At 62.4% G+C, this 19,859-nt stretch overlaps 3 protein-coding genes across 3 annotated transcripts; 2 read left to right on the top strand and 1 right to left on the bottom strand.

Annotated features, from left to right (window-relative positions):
- Positions 1-752: 752 nt before the first annotated feature.
- TMEM203 (transmembrane protein 203) lies at positions 753-1,594 on the bottom strand. Its single transcript, XM_082295167.1, has one exon. It carries the CDS (start codon positions 1,415-1,417, stop codon positions 1,007-1,009), a length of 411 nt encoding a protein of 136 aa, XP_082151293.1. The 5' UTR covers positions 1,418-1,594; the 3' UTR covers positions 753-1,006.
- Positions 1,595-1,723: 129 nt separating this feature from the next.
- Positions 1,724-14,441, top strand: NDOR1 (NADPH dependent diflavin oxidoreductase 1). Its single transcript, XM_082295159.1, has 15 exons — positions 1,724-1,746; positions 2,582-2,716; positions 3,262-3,339; positions 3,640-3,737; positions 4,443-4,541; positions 4,627-4,728; positions 5,217-5,423; positions 5,755-5,876; positions 6,772-6,992; positions 7,346-7,453; positions 8,090-8,204; positions 8,551-8,697; positions 9,204-9,322; positions 11,452-11,546; positions 14,252-14,441. The coding sequence occupies exons 1-15, from the start codon at positions 1,744-1,746 to the stop codon at positions 14,394-14,396; spliced, it is 1,794 nt and encodes a 597-aa protein (XP_082151285.1). The 5' UTR covers positions 1,724-1,743; the 3' UTR covers positions 14,397-14,441.
- Positions 14,442-16,329: 1,888 nt separating this feature from the next.
- LOC309581081 (ring finger protein-like) lies at positions 16,330-17,310 on the top strand (the record flags this gene model as incomplete). The annotated part of the gene is made up of 1 exon (XM_082295496.1): positions 16,330-17,310. The coding sequence occupies one exon, from the start codon at positions 16,330-16,332 to the stop codon at positions 17,308-17,310; it is 981 nt and encodes a 326-aa protein (XP_082151622.1).
- Positions 17,311-19,859: the final 2,549 nt, after the last annotated feature.

Genomic DNA, 19,859 nt, shown 5'->3' with positions numbered 1-19,859 from the left:
GGGCTGGGCTCACACTGCTGTGGGCTGAGGTGACGAGGAGCAGGTGGCTGCCACCTCCCAGCTGACACATCCTTGGCCCAGGGGAGCCAGTGAGTGGCTCCAGACTCACCTGAGCACCTGGGGCTGGTGACACCCAGCCCTGGGAGATCACCCAGCCCTGGGAGATCACATCCCAGAGTGAAACGGGAGCTGAAGAGCACCTGTGGGGCAGGGCCGGGGTGTGCAACAATCACAGAATCACAGAATCTCCTGAGCTGGGAGGGACCCACAAGGATCATCAAGTCCTGCACAGACACCCCAACAATCCCACCTGGTGCATCCCCGTGACATTGGCACCTCACACACTGGTCTGCACTTCCACAGGGAATACCGAATTCCTCCTGTTCTCTGGGGGCTCTGAGGGCAGTGAGACCCCCCTTCAGAAGCAGCATCAGCCGTGCTCTCCCACACCCCCACTTCCATATTCAGGAAATGAAGTGACATACAAAGAAAAATCATATTCCTGTTCAAAAATACACACATCAGTGATCTCAACACGATCTTACAGAGCCCTGTCTGCGCACTGAAGGGATGAAGTGCTCAGGGAGGTGAGGGGACAGATGGAAATCCATGAGCCAGCAGGGCAGGGCAGCAGTCTGGGCCGTACCAGGAGATCTACAGCAACCGCCCACCCTCCGGGCAATTCCCGCTCTCCAGGCAGCAGCTTTAGGTACAACTGCTTTCTAGGCAAGAAGAATTTTATAAATAAACCCAACCCTTCAACGCATTTTTATTCTAAAATAAAATAACTGTCACGCCCAGCAGCGCTCGCAGGGCAGGACAAGGCGGGAGCTGAGGGAGCACGAACAGGGATGTGGAGCTTCTGGAGAAGCGTGGTGCTCTGCAACACGGCCGCGAGCTGGGGCACGGCCCCTGTCCCAGCCCGTCCCCTGCCCTCCGCACGGGGACAGCGACGGGAGCAGCCCCAGCACCGGCCCCGGGAGCACCGGGCACGTCCCGCCGGGGCTCAGTTCACGCGGCAGGCCCGGATCATGAGCAGCTGCAGCAGGATGAAGACGGGCGACATGATGAGCCCGTACCAGAGCTCCCGCGTGTGCTCCACCAGCTTCTGGCACAGCAGCATCTCGAACACGAACTTGAGGCTGAGGATGGTGAGGATCCAGAAGAGCCGCAGCACCGCCAGGCGCTTCTCGCCGTCCTGGAACAGCCGCACGGACACGATGGTGGTGAAGTACGTGCTGAGCCCGTCGGCGGCGAAGAAGGGCACGAACACGATCCACCAGGAGAGCCCGGCGGCCGCGCCGTCCACCTTGAGCACGAGCAGCACGGAGAATGCGAGCAGGGCCAGCCCGTGCAGGAAGATCTCGAAGGTGGCGAAGCCGAGCCACTGCACGAGCTCGCGCAGGGAGAACAGCATCGTCCGGGGCTACGGCGCCGGCCCGGGCCCGGCACCGCCACCGGCACCAGCCCCCGGCCTCGGCACCGGCCCCTGACCCGGCACCGGCACCGGCACCGGCCCGGCACCAGCCCCGGCCTCGGCACCGGCCCGGCCCCGGCCCCTGACCCGGCACCAGGCCCGGCCCGGCGGCGCGGGGCGATGGCGTCACGGGGAGAGGCGGTGATCGGATGACGTCATCGGGGGGGGGGACGGTGCCCGGGAAGTCCCGGCGCCTCAGCCGGGGTGATGACGTCAGCCAGAGCTGTCGCGCAGTGGTGACGTCAGCGGCGGGATGGGGCCGGTCCATGGTGAGTCCCGCGGAGCGGCCGGGGCCGGGCCTGGCCCCAGCGCTGGGGGTGCTCGCCTGGAGAGAAGAAAGCCCGCGGAGCCCCTGCAGGGCCTAAAGGGGCTCCAGGAGAGCTGCAGAGGGACTGGGGACAAGGACTGGAGGGACAGGACACAGGGAATGGCTTCCCACTGCCAGAGGGCAGGGATGGATGGGAGATTGGGAAGGAATCTGGGAGGGTGGGCAGGCCCTGGCACAGGGTGCCCAGAGCAGCTGGGGCTGCCCCTGGATCCCTGGCAGTGCCCAAGGCCAGGCTGGACATTGGGGCTTGGAGCAGCCTGGGACAGTGGGAGGTGTCCCTGCCCATGGCAGGGGTATTGGAACGAGATGGGCTCTAAGGTCCTTTCCAACCCAAACCGGTCTATCATTCTGTGATTTTATTTATTATTATTATTTAATTTATTTTTTCTCTACGGGCCCATGGTGACAGCAGCTGTCTGCAGCTCAGACATCTCCCTGGCTGGGATTCCCTCCAGGCCGGCCTTGCTCTGTCTGGGCCTGGCTGAGAGCTCCGTGTGTCTGGTCACACCTTTGTGTGAGCTTATCCTATTGGCTTGGACGGGGGATCACTCCCTCAGTGCTGCACCGGTGTGGAAAGAGAGCCTGGGAGCCTTGTATCCCAGGAATCCCAGCTCTCCTCCATCCCTGTGCTGGCTGTGTGCTGTGTCAGCCCCACAGGTGTCCCCTGGGCCCCCAGCGCCTGTGCAGGGTCAGTGCTGCTCAGCCCAGGGCAGGCCCAGCTCTGCCTCCCCTCCTCTCCCTTCCCTGTGGTGACTTGCCTGCTGTGTCTCTTGCAGATGGCAGAACGGAGACTCCTGGTGCTTTTTGGCAGCCAGACTGGGACCGCTCAGGACACGGCAGAGAGGATTGGGAGAGAAGCCAAGCGCCGGCACTTGCGGTGCCGGGTGGAGGCCCTGGACAGCTGTGACGTGGTGAGTGGGACATGGGGTGCTCTGGGCACTGCTGCTCCTGCTCCATCTCCACCACACCTCCCACAGGACCATGGAATCACAGAACAAGCTGAGCGGGAAGCAACCCACCAGGATCGTCGAGTCACCCCAGCAATCCCACTCTGTCCCTGAGAGCATTGTCCAAACACTGTTGAACTCACACAGGCTTGGTGCAGGTTGCTCCAAGCCCTGTCCAACTTGACCTTGGTCACCTCCAGGGATGGGGCACCCACAGTTTCTCTGGGCACCCTGCGCCCGGGCCTCCCGCCCCTCACAGAGAAGGATTTCTTCATAATACCTGATCTAAACCTGCCCTCCTTCAGCTTATGGACATTCCCCCTTGTCCTGTCGCTCCAGGCCCTTTTCCAGAATCCTTCCCCAGCTCTCCTGGAGTCCCTTTAGGCACTGGAAGGGGCTCTGAGATCTCCCTGGAGCCTTCTTCAGGCTGAACACCCCCAGCTCTGCCACCCTGCCTCCAGAGCAGTTTGGAGGCTGCTGACCTCGGTGTGCCGTGTTTGTACCCACAGGCCAACCTCATCCATGAGCCTTTGGTGGTGTTTGTGTGTGCAACCACGGGCCAGGGAGACCCACCTGACAACATGAAGGTAGGACATGCTCCTGTCCTGTTGCTTTTACATTCCTGCTCCGGAGTTTTCTCTCCTGAAGCAGCTGGAGCAGGGGTTATTTTTGCTGGGGGAGCTTTGCAGCAGCACCAGTCACATCGCAGGGGACACAGGCAGGGGGCTGGTGAGGTGACTTGCAGGGGGCACCTCTGCAGAAAGCTGTGCTCCTCACCCTGCTGGGATTCAGGAGAGCCCCCGTGGGTGGCTGAGCAGGGATGCAGGGACAGGCAGGCAGGGAGGTGCCATGGCAGCAGCAGGACTCGCTGCCTGTGTCCCTCGTAGATGTTCTGGCGGTTCCTGTTCCGGAAGAACCTCCCGGCTGGCTCCCTGTGCCAGCTGGACTACGCCGTGCTGGGCCTTGGTGACTCCTCCTATCCCAAGTAAGCAGCTCTGCAGCTCCTGGGCAGCTGCTCCTCACAGCTGTGACTGCAGTAGAGACCAGGGTGGCTGGAGAACAGAGGGGGTAAGGGGAGACAGAGCGTGACTCCGGAGCAGCAGCTCAGACAAAATGTAATTCCCACCAGCCTTAAAAATCCTTGCCCTGCCAGCCCGTGTCCTTCCTAATGCCCAAGAATTTGGCTTCTGCCCTTTTCTTTCCTCGCCAAGGATGCTTTGCTGCAGTGGGTCAGACATCATGTGTCAGTCTTTTACCACAGCCTTGGGCCAGGGCAACAGGAGACATCAAGCAGAGGTGGCAGCCAGCCCTGTTGGTCCCAGGTCTCCCCCAGAAAGTTGTTCCTGTGTGCCTCGAAGAGCTGTAGTGGGAGGGACGGGTGTGCCTGAGCTCTGTGGGGCAGTGAGGAGCTGGAGGGAAGGAACGGTTCTATGGCCCAGGGCACAGGCTGCCCTGAAGGGAAGCTGGACCACCCCTTGTCCCACCTGGGGGCTGGGCACAGCCTGTGAGGGCCAGCAACTGGCAGCCAGCTGGTTCTGTGAACTGGTACGGGCTGGGCAGGGCACAGGACGGGTCATGGTGCTGGCTCTGCCTGTGTGCTGCTCTGGTGGCCCTGGCAGTGCGTGCTGGTGCTGTGGCAGTGCCTGCTGTGCTGCTGGAGCAGCCCTGCCCTGTGCTGTTCTCTGCTCAGGTTTAATTTTGTTGCAAAGAAGCTGCACAAACGGCTGCTACAGCTCGGGGGCAACCCGCTACTGCCAGTGGCCTTGGGAGATGACCAGCATGACCTGGGGTAAGAGCCTATATATGTTCCATATACTCTATGTGCTTTATACTCTATATGCTCTATATTCTAGACTCTAGACTCTATACTGCAGGCCAGATGCAGTGGTTGATCCCTGGCTTGTGGCCTTATGGGACAAGATCCTTGCCTTGTATCCTCTCCCTCCTGGCCTTGAGATCATCGGCCTCGATGTGCGGTGAGTGCAGAGGGTGGGAAGGGCCTGCTGGGGCTGGCTGGGCTGAAATGTTCTGTTCCCTTGGCTGTGCTCCAGAGTGGAGACAGGCTCTGCTTGGAGCAGGAACCCTCCCCACACAGCATCTGGTGTCTCCAGTGTCCCCTGTGCTTTGGCCACCGGTGGCCCATCTCTCTCTGAATGGGTGTCACACCCTTTGGGGTGTGACAGGTGCCCCAGCCAGGTTCTGCCCATCTTGCTGTCCTGATGTGCCTCTGTCCCTGGCAGAGTGCGTGTGCCCAGCCAGCCTCCCTCTGCCCGCTCTGGAGCCTTTGGGATCTCCTCCTGGCAGTCTGCATTGCATTCCCCTACACAGGGACAGGCTCCAGGGGCCTGGGATGATGGTTGGTGGATACAGTGGGACACTCCAGGCCTCTCCCTGCCTCTCGTCTTGCAGCAGCGAGGAGCTGTGGCATGGAGGTAACCCCGCTGCACTGCTCTCCTCCCCACAGCCTGCCCCCCACATACACCCTGCACTACCTGCCTGAGGACTCCCCACACCCCGACAGTGACCTGCTCCAGCCCACAGTCCCCCGGGCTGCTCCCTGCGAGCTCCACCCCTTCGCTGCCCGCATGGTGTCCAACCAGAGGGTCACGGCACAGTCCCACTTCCAGGATGTCCGGCTCATCGAGTTCGACATCGCGGGCTCAGGGATCACGTGAGCATTCTCCTGACTGCCCCAAGCTCTGTTGTGTGGGACCAGGTGTCCTGGAGCCTGCCCTCTTCCTCTGCTGCCCTTCCTCACTGATCTCTGAGGCTGCAGCCTTGTGGTCATGGTCCCTGCTGCGAGTCCCCATCCATGGAGTCGGGGCTGTATGGAGTGGGGTCCTGCCCAGGGACCAGCTCCCTTTGCCTGTCAGAGCAATGGGTGGCACTGGGCATTTGCCTCCCCTGGTGTGGGTGCAGGTTGGGATGGCTGTGCTGTGCCTGTGGCTGTGCCTGTGGCTGTGCCCCATGGCTGTGCTTGGCAGCTCCCACTGCACCCACAGGTTCAGTGCGGGGGACGTGGTGATGATCCAGCCCCAGAACTGCCCCGAGGACGTGCAGCAGTTCTGCCAGCTCCTGCGCCTGGAGCCACACAGACACTTTGTGCTGGAGCCCACAGAGCCTGGTAGGTCCTGCCTGCTGCTCCTTCCCCTTCCTGCTGAGACAGGGCATCCCCTGAACTCTGGCCCAGCCTGGAGCTCTGCTCTTCCTTTGCTGCAGACCTGGTTGGGAGTGTTGGATGGATACAGGACACCTGCCTGTCTGGCAGTACAGAGACTGTCCTTCCCTCCACTGCTGTGTGTGTGGATCCTGTGCAGGATCCAGTGGGACTGGGAGGAATCCAGCAGTGCCAGGCCTCACCTGGGCCGTGTGCCTTGGCAGCCCCAGCACAGAGTGGGGAGGATCCTGCAGCCTCCTCAGGCCCAAGCTGGGAATCCTGTGCTTCCTTGCATGGGTTCCCCACTCTGTCTGTGTCCCAGGGACCTCCTGAGGGGCTTCTGCAGCTGCAAACCAGCACAAGCAACCAGGGAGGCCCCCCAGCACTCTTGGTGCTTGTGTGGAACAGGGAGAGTTCTTCCCCTGGCCCCTGAGCGCTCATTCTGCCCCCAATTTCCCTGTGTGTGTCCATGCTGGGATTTTCACCTGGCAGACAAACCTGAGAGGAATTCAGGCTGCTCCTCTTGCCCTTGGGAGAGCCGTGGGAGACAGGGACAGGCCTGCCATGTGACACTGCTGGTTATTTCCGCTGCATTGCATGCAGGCAGGGTGGGTAAGGCATTATCCCAAAGCACCTGCCAAAAGCGGGGGATGGTCGAGCACCACTGACTTCCCCTGTTGCAAGCTTGGAGGCTTGAAAAGCAAACTGGGGAGAGCAGGAGGGAGTGGAGGCCCATGGTGGGAGCAAGGATGGGTGGAGCTGGCTCCAGCAGCACGTGGGTGCAGCGTGTGGTGCTGCAGGCTCTGGGGACAGCAGGCAGGCAAGTGCTGGCCCTGACTGTCCCTGCTGCCTTGCCCTGCAGGCACACCCCTCCCTCCCCTCCTGCCACAGCCCTGCACCATCCAGTACCTGGTCACGCACTACCTGGACATCTCCTGCGTGCCACGGCGCTCCTTCTTCGAGCTCCTGGCCTCCTTCTCCACGAATGAGCTTGAGCGGGAGAAGCTGCAGGAGTTCAGCTCAGCACAGGGCCAGGAGGAGCTGTTCAGCTACTGCAACCGGCCCCGCAGGACCACGCTGGAGGTGAGGCTGGGAGCAGGGCAGGCCTGCCCCTTGGGGGCTGTGCCAGGGCTGAGAGCACCCAGGACATGATCAGCCATCATTTCTTGGCTGAGGAGTTTAATCTATTTCACCCGCTTTCTGAAGTGTCCATGGATTTCCACTGGCAGTTAAGCCTGGCTCTGGATCCTTCTGGGCTCTGTGCTGCTCTGGGGGGCAGAGGGCAATGGAACAGGGTGGTTGGTGCTCAGAGGTGCCCAGTGCGGTGCCTTTGGCCGAGGGCAGTGTGGCACAGCTGTGTGGAACAGCCTCTGGCACCCTGAGGGCAGGCAGGCTGCCTGCTGGGCTGCACCAGGCCTCACCCTTTTGATTTGCAGGCCATGTGGGATTTCCCTCACACCACGTGTGCCATTCCAGCCGATTACCTGCTGGACCTCATCCCTCACATCAGACCCCGCGCCTTCTCCATCGCCTCCTCCATGCTGGTAAGAGCTCAGCCCTTCTGGCCTCATTTCAGACTCTGAACAGAGGGTCTGGGCTGACTCTTGGTGCTGTGCTCCCCTGGAGCCTCCACAGCCCACCCAAATCCCTGCTCTGCGCTGAGCCTGCAGCAGCCTGATGTGCTGGATGCAAACTTCAGGGCTGTGCCAGCCTTCAGATTAGGACACTTGCTCTCCTGCAGCCCTGCGAGTGCCAGGACTGTCCCAGCACACCTCGGAGGACCCTGGGAGCAGTGGGATGCGGTCCCGGGAGCTGGGGAAGGGGGGTGCTGCTCCCTGCTCCTGCCGGGAGGTGGCGGTGGGACCGGCCCGGGTGCCTGCAGACTCAGCCCGTGCGCGGCTGGATTTGTCCTCCACGGGAGCCTCCTGGGCTGGACAGTCATAATCGCTGTTGCCAGCTGTGTAGAGCATTCCTGTAGTAGTGGTTCTCCGGGAAAAGCCCCTTCCCCATTGGAAAGGTTTTGAGCAGGGGTGTGCTCCGTTGTAAGAGGCTGTGTCAGACTAGGATGAGTGTTGCAGGCACCCTGGCGGGAGCTGGGCACAGGCTGTGTCCCTGGAGGAGGTGCTGGGCTCTCCCTGGGCAGCTGTGCTGGGTTGTGCTCATGGCTCTGTGTGGCACAGGCCCATCCTGAGCGGATGCAGATCCTCGTGGCCGTGGTGCGGTACAAGACACGGCTCAGCAAACCCCGCCGGGGGCTCTGCTCCACCTGGCTGGCTTCTCTCAACCCGGAGCAAGGTGAGTGCTTGGACTGTGTGAGAATCCCACAGCACTCAGTGCTCATCCCTCGGGCCCGTGATGGAGCTGTGTGGGTGCTGACCCTGTGCAGGAGCTGCCTGTCTGGAGCAGCAGCTCCATGGGGAGCACACTGGCCTGGCAGGATGGGCTGAACTCGCAGGAGAGGCAGTGCTGAAAGAGCTGAAGTGCTTTTCACACACAGTGTGCCCTTGGTGCTGGGGGTGATGAGCCAGGTCTGTGTGTGTCTTTGGAGCACCCCGGAAGAGCTGGCTGCCTGCTCACCCTCTGCAGGCAGGCACAGGGCACTGGTGGTGGGGTGATGCTTGTCACTCTCTTTGTTTCACAGGTGATGTCCGGGTGCCTCTTTGGGTGAAGAAAGGAGGAATGAAGTTCCCAGCTGACCCTGCCACCCCTGTGATCATGATTGGCCCTGGCACGGGGGTGGCCCCTTTCCGAGCAGCGATCCAGGAGCGGGTGGCACAGGGACGGAGAGGTGAGGGACGGTGCTGGGGGGCGCTGGGGGTGCCCCTTGCACAGACAGCTCTGTGTCAGCAGATGGAAGGATGGGCTGGGGGCTTGTGAGGGTTCCACCAGGTCAGGCTTTGCTGTGTTTGAGCAGCAGCAAGCTGGGCTCTGGGGCTGCTCTGTGCAGCCTATGTGGTTATTCAGGGCAGCTCCTTGCATTGGATGGGGCTCTGCAGAGGCTCTTCCTTGGCTCTCTGAGAGTGAACATGAGCTGAGCTCAGCTGCTGCTGCACAGGGAGTCATGCCCCCACCCTTGTCCCATCCTCATTCCCTTGGCTCAGGGAACAGGCAGCCCTGGGGGACACTTTCTGCTCTCCTGCTTTTGCAGCACACAGGGGCTTCTGGTTGCCACAGGTCACTTGACTTTGTGCTCACATGGCTCGTGGCTCCTCAGGCCGGGCTGTCAGCCAGGTGGCACCAGCAAAGCCCAGCACTGGGTGCTCCCAGCACAGCCCTGGTGCTCTGCTCCTGCAGGGAACTTCCTCTTCTTCGGCTGCCGATACAAATCCAAGGACTTCTACTGCCAGATGGAGTGGGAAGAGCTGGTGACAAAGGGCTTCCTGACACTCTTCACGGCCTTCTCCAGGGACCAGGTTGGTGCCCAGAAGAGGAGGGTGGGTACAGAAGCATCTCAGGCAGCACTGATGTGACTCTGCCAGTGTGTCTGTCCCCTGTACCTGTTGGCATGACCCGTGAGGGATCTGCACAGTGGGCACCTTACCCCCCCCCCCCCCCCCACCTCAGTGCTGGCTGCGATCCCCTCCTGCCCTGCAGGGCTGTGTCTGGCTAAGCTGAGCTGGAAAGGTTGCTGGGACAAGGCTGGAGAGCAGCAGAGTAGATAAGGCATTAACCAGCTTTGTTTGGCTGGGCCACGTGAGTGATAAGAGGCCCCCAAGCCTCTCAGAGGGTCACCAAGCAATAACTTCTGGTTAAATGCCACCCTCTCCACAGTGCCCCTCTGAGCACTGGCTGAAGCTGAGGAGCTTGGCCTCTGTGCCAGCTTACTCTGAGCCCCATCAGGCAGCATCTCTGGTGGGCAGCTCTCATGCCCCCTTGGGGCTGCAGGGCTTTTTGTGCTGCCAGAGAGGCTCCCTGAGCTGGGGATCTGTTTCACTGCCTTGCTCTGTCCCTTGATGGCACTGAAAGCTCAGCCTGGCTTTGGAACAGAGATGTGATAAAAAGGGAACGGGGATCTCTCGGTAGCTCAGCTGCACCAGCCCCAGCCCTTTCTCCTGGCTGTGTGCATGTGTTGACATGAATTCAGGATCTTTTATCCACACTTGTAAGGCGTGACCTGGATGCTCTGTGAAGGCCTTCCAAGTCTGTGATGAGCAGGAGCAGCACTGCAGAGGGTTGTCAAATGACCAGAGACAGGGGACCTGCTGCTCCCTGAATCTGGAGAGCAGCCAGAGCCACTTTCTGCTCTAGCTGACTCTGGGGGGACGGGACTTCCATTGCAGTGTCCCCTCTCTCCTGCTCCACAGGCCAAAGCCATTTGTCACCAGAGCCCTCTGCCCCCAAGGCAGAGTGGGAGCACAGCCAGCTGGGATGAGCCGCATTGGGCTCTGGTGCCTTTGGCTTCAGGGGATACCACGGCCCTTAAGTCATCAAAAGTTTGTTGTCAGAGAGCCAGGAAGGGGCTGGGATGCTCCATGACTGTTGGAGGTTTTGTTTTTCTCTCTGAAGTCCCCTTGCAGTGAGCCCTGTCCCATCACAGCCACCCTCAGTGCAGACTGGTCCCAGCCGAACGTGGATGACCTGAGACATCATGACCCCAGTTTGTCACTGGGCTGCTCTGGTTTCTAGGTGGTTGCAGGTGCTTAGATGATCCCAGCCTGGCTGGCAGGGCCTCTGGAAGCACCGAGCTCGTTACTGCTAATGAAGCTGAGGCTGGCTGTGCTGGTGCTGGTGCTGGTGGGGCACTGCCCGGTCGGAGCTGTACGCAGGCTGAGCTGGCACTCCTGGGCCACCAGCCAGGGGAGCTGTGGGACCCACAGTGACCAGCTCCTGTGACAGCCGGGGCTGGAGCTGCTCAGGGCTGTTCCCACACCCATCTCCAGCCTGCTGGACCTGAGGCACAGCGAGAGCTGTCCTGCCTTTGGAGAGGGGGGCGTGGGGAGGAGGCTGTGCCCATGGCTCCGCTCACCACTGCAGAATCCGGCGTGGGGGGACGCCCAGCACAGGGCCTGGCCTTCCTCACAGTGTCACCTTTGTCACGGGAGCCCTCTGGGCCAGCAGTGAGTTCAGGCACGTTGGCAATGGTGTTCTCTTGGGCAGGAGCCAGGGCTGTAGGCAGTTGCTTGGATGCTTGAAGTCTTGTGGATTAACCCTTTGGGAACTCTCCTTGACTGTGCCATAAGCCAGTCCTCATCCAGTCCCTAAGCACAGTGGAGGGGCAGGGACTGAGGCTGTCCCTCCCAGCTTTCTGCCCCTCCAAGCTGTTCCAGGTCTCCAGCAGTGAGGGGTGTGGGGAAGGGTCTCTGTCCTGCAGCAAACTTGGCACAGAGGGGCCACAGAGCCTCCTCTGCCCGTGCTGGGAGAAGAGAGGGCAGGAGGGAAACCCTCACAGGATGTGGGGCTCCCCTTCCCTGTGGGGTCATTGCCTCCTGTTCCAGGGGGCTGTGCTGCCCTGAGCTCCTGCAAACAGCCTTTGAAAACAGTCTGAGAGCAGGGGCTGGGGCTGCTCCAGAGCTGGTGGGCTCAGGGCCGTGTTTCCCTGCAGGAGGAGAAGGTTTACGTCCAGCACCGCATCCAGGAGAATGGGAGGCTGGTGTGGGAGCTGCTGAGCAGTGGGAATGCTCATGTCTACCTGGCTGGGTGAGTGAGAGGTCTCTGTGCAGGGCTTGGGGGAGCAGGGCTGCAGTTTCTGCTTCTCCACCTGCCTGGAGGCATTTCCTCGAATCAGCCCCCTGTTGCAGCGGGGCAGCTCATTCCTCCTCTCTGTATGTCCTGCTCCAGGAGCCCTGGGCTGAGTGGAACATTTGTCACCTACCCCGTGCTCCCATTAGGAGGGGCACAGCTGGAACTGGTAAAGCTTCTCCAGCCAATGTCACCTGCCCAACCCTCCCCCTGCCCGGCCTCTGACCCACAGCACATCCACACGCAGGAGGGCCCTGGCCCCTGCACGGCCCTGTCCTCCAACACTGCTCTATGAAACTGGAGAAAAGGCTTCTGTGGTGCCTCTGGCAACTCGTGTGGGCAGGATCCCTGCTGGTGCTGGGGCCCAGCAGCAGCTTTGGGAGCCTTGGCACATTCTGCCTGGCTCTTTGCACCCAAAGCTGCCTCCCAGGGCAGGGACAAGCCCTGTTGCACCACAGCCAGTCCTCTCTGACAGCACAGTCCCTCTCTGGGTGCTTGTCTGGGGCTGGTTGCACATCTGGAGCTGCTGGCCAGAGGTGGGGCCTGGCCTTTGGGGTCAGAGCATTGGCAGCTCTGCTCTGAGCTCTGTGCCCGTGTCCTGGGCAGAGCCCTTGACCTGCCTGCACTGCAGGGAGAGGCTGCTCCCCAGTGCGCAGGGCGAGGCTTGGGAAATGCCCTGGGCTCCTGGAGCTGGCCAGAGCCCGGCTGTGGCGTTAGTCGTGCACCCCATGACCTGGGGAGTGCGGGCCTGGGCCTGGCTGTCGACACGAGCAGCAATTGCAGGAGGTTCTTTCCTGCCTGTCCTTCAGGAGAGCAGGAACTGCCCTGGTGCCAGGCAGGGCGAGACTGGCCTTGCTGCATTCCTGGGAGAAGGAGATTCGTGTTTACTCCACTTCCTGGGAAGTGGAGGCCAGGCCACCCCACTCCGTCCTTCACTGCTGCAGCGCGGGGCTTCCTGGAGCCTCACCCCAGACTGGGCATTTCTCCCCTTGCATCTGGGGATGGAGCACTTGGGGTTGTGCCTCCATCCACAGCCCAAAAGCTGAGACTATTGAGCTGTTGGGTCATGGCTTTATTCTCTCCTTCCATTCTCTTTCCTACTTTTTGGTGCTGATGGAAATCCCCAAAGAGGATCAGTGTCTTGGAAAGAGCAGGGCTTGCACAGCTGTCCCCGTGGTGGATTTTGTGTGGCCATGAGGATGGTATTTTGGACATCAGGGTTGCTCTGAGACTCCTCCTGTTGGGGGCTTTGTCCCTGGTGTGGGGGGTCCCTGAGCCCCCATCAGGCAGGTGGGATCCAAGAGCCCCATCCCCCCTGTACAAGTGACACTGTCCTGATTGCAGAGGACACTGTCCCTCCTTTCCTGAACAGCCCAAAGCCTGTGGAAAGACTCCCAGGATCACCGTGCCCCTCCCTGGCCCACAGACTGAACTGTCAGTGGGGTGCCAGGCAGGAAAGTGCAGGTGGGTGAGCCTGAAAAGGGTCCTGTTTGCCCCCCAAATTCAGAATTTCAGCCAGACTGGGAGAAAGCTGCGGAATTGAGTCCTGAGCTGGGTGACCCTGAGCAGCAGCCCTGGGCCATGGGACACTGGTGTCTGCCTCCCCTTCCCGGGCCAGGCAGGCTCCAGGGCGCCAGGGTGGGATCTGCTCTGTGACTGTTCCTAGCTTGTCTCACTCAGGGGCAAAAAGGTTGAAAATGTCTCTTTTTTGGAAAAAAAATAGCTATTTGACATGTTTTCCATCACAAAGCCCAGCTCCATTATCTTGTACTTGCGTATCAGTGCCTGACTCAGAAACAATGCGATTCTTCCAAAAAAAGAAGACCTCCTTTCTGGGTATTTTGGGATGTTAATCAGCTCCAAATGCAAGTCAGAATTCTGCCTTGTTCTTGGGAAACAGCAAGGACGTTGCCAGATGCTCGTGCCAATTGGAGCAGCCTGGGAAATTTTTTATTAGATGTTTTTTTTGTCGCACAGGCAGTTCATCAAATGAAACTCCAGGAAAAAAAAAAAGTCTGAATTTCTGATTTCCCCTAAGAAATAATTGTGCTTGAAAGCGCTGAGTTCTATCTGGGTATTTTCTACACCGGGGCTCGATGTTTTCTCCAGCATTTCTCTGATTTTGAGGTTTGAACTGGCTTTGGTTCCAAATGTCACCATCAAACCAATCATTCTGGCTTTCCTGAGAGCAGGCAGCAGCAGGACGGGAGCGGCTGCTCCTGCCCAGCTGAGGATCAGACATGTTTGACATTGAGTGATTCCCGAGATGAAAGGAAAGGTTCCTGCCCTCCTGCCAGTAAATTCCAGCCTGTGCACATTGCCCATGTCTGTCTAATGAGGATGCTGGCAAATGGAGCTCTGTGGGGCTGGGGTTTGGGCTCCTGAGCTGGGCTCTGGCTCCCATGGCCGTGTCCTTGCCTGCGAATGCCCACGCCAAGGAGCCCTGTGGATAACAGCCCTGCTCTCGAGGGAGCAGTGGGAGCTCCCTCTCCAGCCTGTCATTTACCCCGTGCCAGGCAGCCTGTGGCAGGATGGGGCAGGTTCCCACTGCCTGTGGTGGGCTTGACCACAGGCACTGCAGATTCCTGATCCCAGAGCACTGGGGCTGCTGCTCTGCCCCGTTTTCCTGCTCACTCTCCGTTGTGCCCTGCTCTCTGCCCCAGGAATGCCAAGGAGATGCCAGCGGCGGTGGCCGAGGCCCTGCGGTCGGTGTTGCAGCTGGAGGGTGGCCTGTCCCCCTCGGAAGCACAGGAGTATTTAACAGCCCTGGAACGGTCCCAGCGCTTCCAGTCTGAAACCTGGTCATGACCTGGCTCCTTCCTCCCCTGCCCCACAGACTGCCTGAATAAAGGAGCCAGCAAAGGGATCTGCCTCTGGCGTCTTTCTTGGGCTGGGATTGCCCCAGCCAGGGTGGGGTGGATTTACCCAACCAGCCCCTCCCTGACAGCAGCAGGGCCGTGGCGGCGGGGGGACCCCATCTCCTGGGGGGGTTTGGCTCCCTGTGCCCACACCTCACCAGAGCAGGGCCAGAGGTCTCTTGGGGGTGCTGCTGGTTGGCTTTGGTGTGGCACTGATCTGCCCCACACGCCCCAGCCCCGGCGGTCCCTGTGTGGCATGGGTGGCACCCAGGGGCATTGCTGGAGCCGTGGCAGTGGCTGCTGTTTGTGGCAGGGCCAGAGGAAGGGAAGTGTTGCATGGGAGTCTCTCCACCCCAGCATTACTCAGCAGCACTTGCTGCAGGAGGAGCTGCCTGGACAGACCTGTTCCCCCTGTCTCCAGTGGCCAAGGCCAGCAGGGACAGGCACAGGAGGAAGCCTCGATGCCTCTGTCTCTGCTGCCAGTTCAGCATCCTGAGCTTGCTTAATGCTGAGGTCTGAGCTCTGCGTTCCTGCTGAGTTATCCCCTTCCCTGAGTGCCTGCTCAGCTGCATCTCTCCTCCACCCCATCCTGGGAGCTGCTTCCAGCCCTTTCCCTGCAGCCTCAAGGCCGTGCACCCTCCTAGCCCTGCCCGTGCCCCAGTGGGACCAGTGCCACCACCTTCCTCACCCAGTTCAGTGCACTGGGTGCCACTGTGTAAATAGCAATTAGGGCCCATGGCATGAATCAGCAGGGACATTCCCTGGGAGCAGGCTGGGACGGGAAGGGGCAGCAGTGCCACGCCACGCCTGTGACCCAGCCACCCTCCCACGGCCGAGTCATGGAGTCCTGCAGGGGCGAGCAGTGCCTGGGGCATTGCTCGAGCTGTGGCACCGCAGTGAGGGGGAACAGGGTGGTTTGGGGGCTCCCCACCCCACTGCTCTGCTCTGAGCAGCTCTTGCACTTGCAGACCTTGGCTGGGCTGTGTCCCCATGTGCCAGGGACAGTGGGGCCAGCACAGAGCTGCTGCATGGCTGTCATCACCCTGGTGCCACCATCTCCTTGTCTGGGGCACTGCCCAAGCAGGAGTCTTCCCTCCAAGCCCTGCAAGCTGCTTGTGGGAGGTGGCCCAGCACAGGGACCAACCTGGGGGACAGGGGGCTGGACTGGGGCAGCACAGGGCCTGTGCTGGGGGCTGTACTGGTGGAGCACAGGGCCGTGCTGCCATGCCCCAGGGACAGGCACTTGGCCACAGAGGTGACTCCACTCGTGCTGGGCGAGGAGGAGAGGCGGCCGTGGGCCCAGCTCCTCCCCAGCTCCGGAGGGAGCTGATTGGCGCGGGCATGGCTGCCTGCCCCGGGCTCGCTGCATTTGAGCCGCTTCCAGAAGCTGACAAACCAGACTGGTTAGAGCCAGGCTCGGCCCCAGCCCTGCCTGGCCCACGGCAGGAGGCAGCTGCCTGCGCGGGTGCCCGCCACGCCTGCACCCTTCTGGCACAGCGGGCAGCACCCGGCAGCGCCCAGCTCGGTGCCCTCTCCTCTGGACCGTGGCGGGTCAGTACTGCGCTGGTGCTGGGGAGGAGGAAGAGGAGGAGGAGGAAGAGGCTGTTGGGTGCTCACGGTGCTGCCCCTCTTGGGGTGGCCTTTCGGTGAGGGTGATGGGGCTGCACCCGGCGTCAGAGGCTCCTGACCCACTGCTCTGGGAGGGCGCCCCAAACCGCCCTGGAGGGATGTTGCGGCTCTGTGCGGACACTGCTGCCTTCAAACCCTTCGGGCAGCCGTGCTGAGGGAGCCTCCTGCCCTGGAGCAGCACCCACATCCCGCACCCAGCCCCGAGGGGCGTCGGGGGTCGGGGGCCGAGCGGGGTGGCCGCTCTGGCCACCCTGATGGAGCCGGCGGAGGGCGAGGAGGCCGAGCCTGGCCCGCAGCCGGTGCAGGCGGCCGGTGGGGAAGGCTGTGCCGGGCAGAGGGACGAGAGCGAGACTGTGGGGCCGGGGGACCCCGGGGAGCCGCCCCGGCTCTGTGGAGAGGCGTCTGCTGCTGCCTGGGGATGCTGGGACCCGCCAGCGGCGGAGGATGCCAGGGAGCCGCTCCTGCCCGGGCATGAGGAGCCGCCTGCCCGCGGTGCCTCCCTGCCTGCGGGGCAGGACCCTCCCGCTGCCGACACCGCCGGCCCCGTCGGGCCCCGCGGGGAGAGCCCGGCGCCGCGGGGGACATCGCCCAGCTCCGAAAGCGTCTCCAGCTCCATCCTGAGCCTCTTCGGCGAGGCAGAGGGCACATCGAGCGATGAGGTGGCGGTGGCAGCAGAGCCGTGCCCCGTGCTGGCGGGCAGCGAGGAGGAGTGCCCCATCTGCACGGAGCCCTACGACGAGCAGCGGCACAAGCCGGCCGTGCTGAACTGCAACCACGGGCTGTGCCGCGCCTGCCTGCGGGCCATCATGGCCACGGCCACCGGCGCCGAGCTCGGCCGCGTGCGCTGCCCCATCTGCCGCCAGAAGACGCCCATGCTGGAGTGGGAGATCTGCAAGCTGCAAGAGGAGCTGCTCCTGCTGCACGCCCAGCCCGGCTCCCCCGGAGCCCTGGCCGCCTCCCGGCCCGCTGCCCTGCCGCCCCGGCGCCCGGGCCTGGCCGGCGCCCTCGAGCATCGCTTCCAGGTGCGCTTCCACACCAGCCGCATGTTCGGGTGCCTGCCCTGCGTGCGGTACCCGCCCTGCCTGATCCGCGCCCTGGCCCGGCTGGAGCGGCGCTGCCGCTGCTGCTACCTCCTGCTGCTGGCGCTGCTGCTGGCGGCAGAGATGCTCAGCCTGCTCCTCATCTTCCTCCCCATCGTCCTCATGGTGATGCTCTTCCTCATCCTCGACAAATAGCGCTGCGTTTGTGCCCGCAGGCTGAGCGTGCGTGGGGAGAGGAGCCCAGCTCTGGCTCGGCTGTGGTGACAGCCGGGAGCAAGCCTGTGACCCTGGTGCCTGCCGGTGAGCCCGGAACGGGTGAGGCAGCGGAGGAGCAGGAGCAGGCAGCTGAGGGAGGCGGCCCTGGAGCTGGGCATCACCTGCAGCCGGGCACCAGGTGACACATCAGTGCCGCAGCCAAGAAGCGGATGGAGTGGGAGCCCTTCCTGCGATGGGCACATCCCTGGCCTGGGGCTGGGGACCAGAGGGGCTCTGCGGGCAGAGCAGGGCTGTGCCGGGGGCTGTGCCATGGATTGTGCCACCTGCACCCAGGACAGATGGGCCGGGATCCCCCAGCATGGACTGAAAATACAACCTGTGTTTGTACCACAGCCACGTCCAGCTGAGTTCAGTGCCTGGTCTGAGCATGTCCCCTTGGGGCCCAGCAGTGACACAAGGAGGGGATGGGCACAGCCAGTGGTCCCCAGCCACCCTACGAGGGGTGCGTGCTCCACCACGGCACCTCCCAGCCCTGCCAGGCCGTGCCAGCCCTTGCTCAGGCCGTGTCCTTTGGGGAGATAAGTGAGCAAACACGGCTCTGTCCCTGCCATACACGGGTGGAGGAGCCTGTGGTGAGTGGCACCAGGGCTGTGCCCACATGGGACCTGCCATGGAGCAGGAGTGTCCCAGGGGAGAGCAGGATCTGGGCTCTGCCTTTGTCTGCCAGCCTCCAGTGGGGGCCATGCGCCAGCCAGGCCATGCCGGGGACACAGTGTGGCTGCTCTGCACCCTTGTTCCTCCACACTCCTTGGGGATACCTGTACCCCAAGGGGGCAGGGATTGGGCTCCTTCCAGGCTGTCAGCCGCCTTCGGGCTGGTGGTGGGTGGCATGGAGTGGTCAGACCCTCGAGGTCCTCCCAGGATTCCGTTTGGGGGATGCTGACACCCACCTTCGACAGCCTGGAATGTGCAGCAGTGTGTTTGTCACTGCTGGCCTCCTCTGGGTGTCCTGCCAAGGCTCTGTGCTGATCCGATGCCAATTTCCCCCCCCCCCCCCCCGTGCTGTCACCCCTCTCTCTCCCCCTCAGCCCAGCCCTGCTGGTGACACTGCTGTGCCCTGTCCTCCTGCCTGGCTGTGTCGGGTTTGTGCAACCATCCCAATGTCCTGGCTTTGCCCTTCTTCCCCGAAAACACCCCATGGGCACCTTCCCAGGGCTGTGGCTGTGGGGGACAGACCACAGGGTGCCAGCCCCCCCCACCCCCTTCCCCTTCCTCCTGCCCAGGAAGCGAGTGAGCACTGCTGTGCCCACACAGCCCCACAGAAAACCCGTGTTCTTGTGCCCACAAGGGCAGGGATTTGGGCTGTGGGCTGCTCTGGCAAAGTGCTGAGGCACAGCATGGGAGCAGGGCATCCCAAAACAGGTCAGGTCAGCAGGCAGAAGCAGGTGGGCCCCCCCCCCCCCGCCCCGCCCGGCCCTGGTGGCACCAAGGAATATTTATTTATACCAAGTGGAGCAGCTCCATCAGGAGAAGCACCAGTTCAGCCCTGGTGTTTTTGGCTCGATTGAGCCTGTGGGGACGGGGGGGCTCAAACACTTGGGGGGCTCCATCACCGTGTGGGAGCCCCGTGTCCCTGCTCCACATTGCATGGGGGTGTTCACGTGAACCAGGCCAGAGCTGTCCCCACAGGACACCCCCAGCACTCCCCTGCTCCCTGCGCCTGCTGTTGGCACCTCTGGGTGCTGGAAGCTGAAGGGCACCCAAATCCCCCCCGAGGAGGGGGTCCCTGGGGGCTGTGGTGTGGGATGGACCCGTGGGCAATGTGGCTGCAATGTCCACTGCCAGGGCTGGGTCATATTTAGCACCCTGAGATCGTGGTGAGCAGGGCTGGGGCTGGCAGGGCTGACCCAGGGCTGATGCAGGGCCCCTGCTGCAGGCACGGCCTCCAGCACAGCCCCCCAAACCCACCCAACCTCCCCACTTGCAGCCCCGTCCCCTCTCCCAAGCCCCTGACACCCCTTTGCACCCCAAATGCTTCATCACATCCCCCAGTTGCTGGCACCAGGGTGATGTGGTGTCCCCAGAGCGGTGACTTGGCTTTCCCCATCCCTGCAGGGACCTGCCTGTTCTCTCCTGGCTTCTCCCACTGCAGCCCGGCCCGTCCCACCTGGGTCCTGCTCTGGCTGGAGGCATCCCCATCCCACCTGCACCACAACCAGCAGCACCTCCCTTCTCCACTCAGCCCCCCACTCTGGCGACATGTCCTCACCCCCTGCACCTTGGGAGCGTGACCAGAGGGCCAGCAGCCATGGGGCCAGCGGCCATGGGGCCAGCAGCTATGGGGCCAGCGGCCATGCGGCCAGCAGCCATGGGGCCAGCGGCCACGGGGCCAGCGGCCATGGGGCCAGCAGCTATGGGGCCAGCGGCCATGCGGCCAGCAGCCGTGGGGCCAGCGGCTATGGGGCCAGCGGCTATGGGGCCGGGAGCTATGGGGCCAGCAGCTATGGGGCCGGGAGCTATGGGGCCAG

This window comes from Coloeus monedula, assembly GCF_965178545.1.
Source record: "Coloeus monedula genome assembly, chromosome: 21".
Taxonomy (NCBI): Eukaryota; Metazoa; Chordata; class Aves; order Passeriformes; family Corvidae; genus Coloeus; species Coloeus monedula.
This window is presented reverse-complemented; position numbering and strand designations above follow the sequence as displayed.

Coding starts and splice junctions, on each gene's coding strand:
- TMEM203 (XM_082295167.1), bottom strand. CDS start 1,417: ATGCTGTTCTCCCTGCGCGAGCTCGTGCAGTGGCTCGGCTTCGCCACC.
- NDOR1 (XM_082295159.1), top strand. Junction 3,340..3,639: donor ACCCACCTGACAACATGAAG/GTAGGACATGCT, acceptor TGTCCCTCGTAG/ATGTTCTGGCGGTTCCTGTT. Junction 6,993..7,345: donor CCCGCAGGACCACGCTGGAG/GTGAGGCTGGGA, acceptor TTTGATTTGCAG/GCCATGTGGGATTTCCCTCA.